The sequence below is a fragment of the Panthera pardus genome, unplaced genomic scaffold (assembly GCF_024362965.1).
Source record: "Panthera pardus isolate Hobbes unplaced genomic scaffold, ASM2436296v1 HiC_scaffold_1, whole genome shotgun sequence".
NCBI lineage: Eukaryota > Metazoa > Chordata > Mammalia > Carnivora > Felidae > Panthera > Panthera pardus.
Genome location: NW_026526654.1, coordinates 67,213,953 through 67,217,566, shown reverse-complemented (window position 1 = coordinate 67,217,566; position 3,614 = coordinate 67,213,953). Strand labels below are relative to the sequence as shown.

Sequence of the window (3,614 nt, the reverse complement as noted above, 5' to 3'; positions counted from 1 at the left end):
TAAGACAGAAATTAGGAGAAGACACCCACATAGACATTTTGTGGGACATAAAAAGTCACAGAAAAGAAGGAAATGGGGAACTGGCAAGGACATATTTAAGGTGGTCAGCCAGACTGATGAAATGAAGAAAAACAGAGATGGTCGACTCATGCACCTACAGGTAGTCTGGTACACAACCTCAAGAAGAGAACTGACAAAGAGATTTCCAGGCTAAGGAAAGAGCACACAGGGCCTGAAATAGGAGCGAGTTTGAAATGTCACGGAACTTATAAAGGTTTCCACATGTTTCTTATTCTTCTTTGGAGGACTTTTTCTAAATTTCCCCAGGATTCTCAGCAAACCACTACTGATAGGACAAACTGTCATCTACTGAATTTAGCTTAGTCCTTATTATTTCTGCCCTGTTTTCACCTTTGCTTCTTCTCCATGCCACTCCCCAGTACCTGGTAACATCCCTATCAGCACCATCATCACTAGGACCAGTTTGAATTTACTGCCAAGTAATGACAGTGAGTCAGGTATGTGACATCCAGGCACAAAATGGGAGTGGTATTTGAAGATTTGTCCTAATTCTATTGTGCACATTTTAATAACCCATGTCTTAAAGGCCCCTGGTGAATTTCAATGGTACAGGAAAACTTTTGAAAATTATGTGATGGTAGTTTTTTTTCTCGGGACAGTAGAGGCCGTGTAGCGTCGCCGTTACTCTGAGGAGAGAACAGTCGATAGAGGGGTGCAAAAATGCAGAGCAATAAAACCTTTAACTTGGAGAAGCAAAACCATACTCCAAGGAAGCATCAGCAGCAGCACCACCAGCAGCACCACCACCAATACCTGCAAATGGGCAACAAGCCAGCAGCCAAAATGAAGTCTTGACTATTGACCTGAAGAATTTTAGGAAACCAGGAGAGAAGACCTTCACCCAACGTAGCCCGCTCTTTGTGGGAAATCTTCCTCCTGACATCACTGAGGAGGAGATGAGGAAACTATTTGAGAAATATGGGAAGGCAGGTGAAGTCTTCATTCATAAGGATAAGGGCTTTGGCTTTATCCGCTTGGAAACACGAACCCTAGCAGAGATTGCCAAAGTGAGCTGGACAACATGCCACTTCGTGGAAAGCAGCTGCGTGTGCGCTTTGCCTGCCATAGTGCATCGCTCACGGTCCGAAACCTTCCTCAGTATGTTTCTAACGAACTGCTGGGGGAAGTTTTTTCTGTGTTTGGCCAAGTGGAAAGGGCTGTAGTCATCGTGGATGATAGAGGAAGGCCCTCAGGAAAAGGCATTGTTGAATTCTCAGGGAAGCCAGCTGCTCGGAAAGCTCTGGACAGGTGCAGTGAAGACGCCTTCCTATTAACCACATTTCCTCGGCCTGTGACTGTGGAGCCCATGGACCAGTTGGATGATGAAGAGGGACTTCCAGAGAAGCTGGTTATAAAGAACCAGCAATTTCATAAGGAGCGAGAACAGCCACCCAGATTTGCACAGCCTGGCTCCTTTGAGTATGCCATGTGCTGGAAGGCACTCATTGAGATGGAGAAGCAGCAGCAGGACCAAGTGGACCGCAACATCAAGGAAGCTCGTGAGAAGCTGGAGATGGAGATGGAGATGGAGGCTGCTCGCCATGAGCACCAAGTCATGTTAATGAGACATGATTTGATGAGGCATCAAGAAGAAGTCCGGAGGATGGAAGAGCTGCACAACCAAGAAGTGCAAAAACGAAAGCAACTGGAGCTCAGGCAGGAGGAAGAGCGCAGGCGCCATGAAGAAGAGATGCGGTGGCAGCAGGAAGAATTCAAGGGAACATTCCCTGATGCGAGAGAACAGGAGATACGGATGGGCCAGATGGCCATGGGAGGTGCTATGGGCATAAACAACAGAGTCGCCATGCCCCCTGCTCCAGTGCCAGCTGGTACCCCAGCTCCTCCAGGACCTGCCACTATGATGCCAGATGGAACCTTGGGATTGACCCCACCAACAAATGAATGCTTTGGCCAGGCTGCTACCATGGAAGGAATTGGGGCCATTGGTGGAACCCCTCCTGCGTTCAACCGTGCAGCTCCTAGAGCTGAATTTGCTCCAAACAAACATCGCCGACACTAATAAAAATTTCAGTGTCTAGTTTCCCAAAAACCCTTAAAAGAAAGACCCTTTTTGGATGAGCCAGAATTCTGCCCTGGAAAAAGTGTTAGGGATTCCTCCCAATAGTTAGGTCTTCCTTGCCTGTACTACTCTAAGGGAGTATGCTGGAGGCTGAGGGCAAGGGAGGGGCGATAAAATTTAATAAATCAAAAAAAAAAAAAAAAGAAAATTATTTGATGGTAAATAAAACTTATTCAACAATTGGACATTTGAAATCTTTACCACATGGACCAGAATAGATTTAGGACCTGGAGAGGTACTTTAAAAGCCAAGTATCATCACCAGTTCCAAGAACAACCACACTGTATACTATACAATATCTAAAAAAAGGAAGCTATCTAGTACAAAATAAAAATCACTTTGATTATGTTTATCATATTGTAACATGTAATCAAATCAATAAAATTAGCACCCCCCCCCACTCCCAAGTAAATGATATGGGATAAAAGGTTTCAGAAGTGAAACTAAAAGGAAAATGAATCATTCCAAGAATACTAAATTATATAATTCATTTTTAGAAGATTAAAAATAAAAAAAATACTTAATAACTTCCTTCAGTGAAAGGAATTATTTATGTTGGTACAAGGAGTATAACTGAAAAGGAGGTATAAGAACAAGAAAACTGAATACTAGTGTGAAAATCCGCAGATGGTGAGAGATATAGATTATCTCATTGTTCTTGTTCAATATTTATTAAGCATCCTGTTTTCCAAATGCTGTCACTTATGAAATTCCAAGTATATATACCTTAGTGAAGGAAGATGTAGGGTTTATAGACTCAAAAAACACAACTAAAACGTTAGAACTTTTGAAGTTTGTCTTTGAATGAACTTCCCACCTCTGTTTTAACTCTCCTTTCCAATACTATTCAACCACCAGTTTTGGGGATGCGACTGGGGATGAGGCAGTGGGTTACACGCAAAGGTATAATTCAAACTCTGGCCTTCTTTCCAGGATGTCAACTCAAATTACCTACCTTCCATACAAACCCATCAAAATTCTTAATCCTATCTAGAAAGCAACAATTGGACTCAAGTTTCACATCACATTGGAAATGACTAATGATGAATTTGAAAAAAATACATATTATGTATCATATTATTTACACGTAATTTCACAGAAACAAGACAGGTAGCACATAGACTGCAATACAGTGTTAATACGAATAGATGGGATACACATATACCTTTCTGTTAAAAAAGCAAAACAACAACAACAAAAAAAACACAACCTCTCTGGGTGGCTTCCCAGGCTCACCAGGGCCAAAGGCATCAAGTTGTCCGGCGGCCCACTGGGTGGGGGCCCCAGCGGATGTTTGATTCAGTGATACAAGCTCTCACTGCCCATATTCCTGGGAACTTACATAACATTCTATCTGTGCCTACAGTTTTCCCAGAATGAGTAAGGATGAAGTATGTATGAATCAGGCCAGAAGCTGTGGGTCATTAACATCTTCACCTCGCAGGCTTCAACT

General features: G+C 42.9%; 1 protein-coding gene across 1 annotated transcript; it reads left to right on the top strand.

Moving 5' to 3' along the window:
* The first annotated feature begins 668 nt into the window (after positions 1-668).
* On the top strand, positions 669-2,291 carry LOC109265945 (non-POU domain-containing octamer-binding protein-like). Its single transcript, XM_053899478.1, is given in 3 exon segments — positions 669-817; positions 820-1,086; positions 1,089-2,291. Coding segments are annotated over 3 exon segments (1,356 nt in total). The 5' UTR covers positions 669-741; the 3' UTR covers positions 2,102-2,291.
* Positions 2,292-3,614: the final 1,323 nt, after the last annotated feature.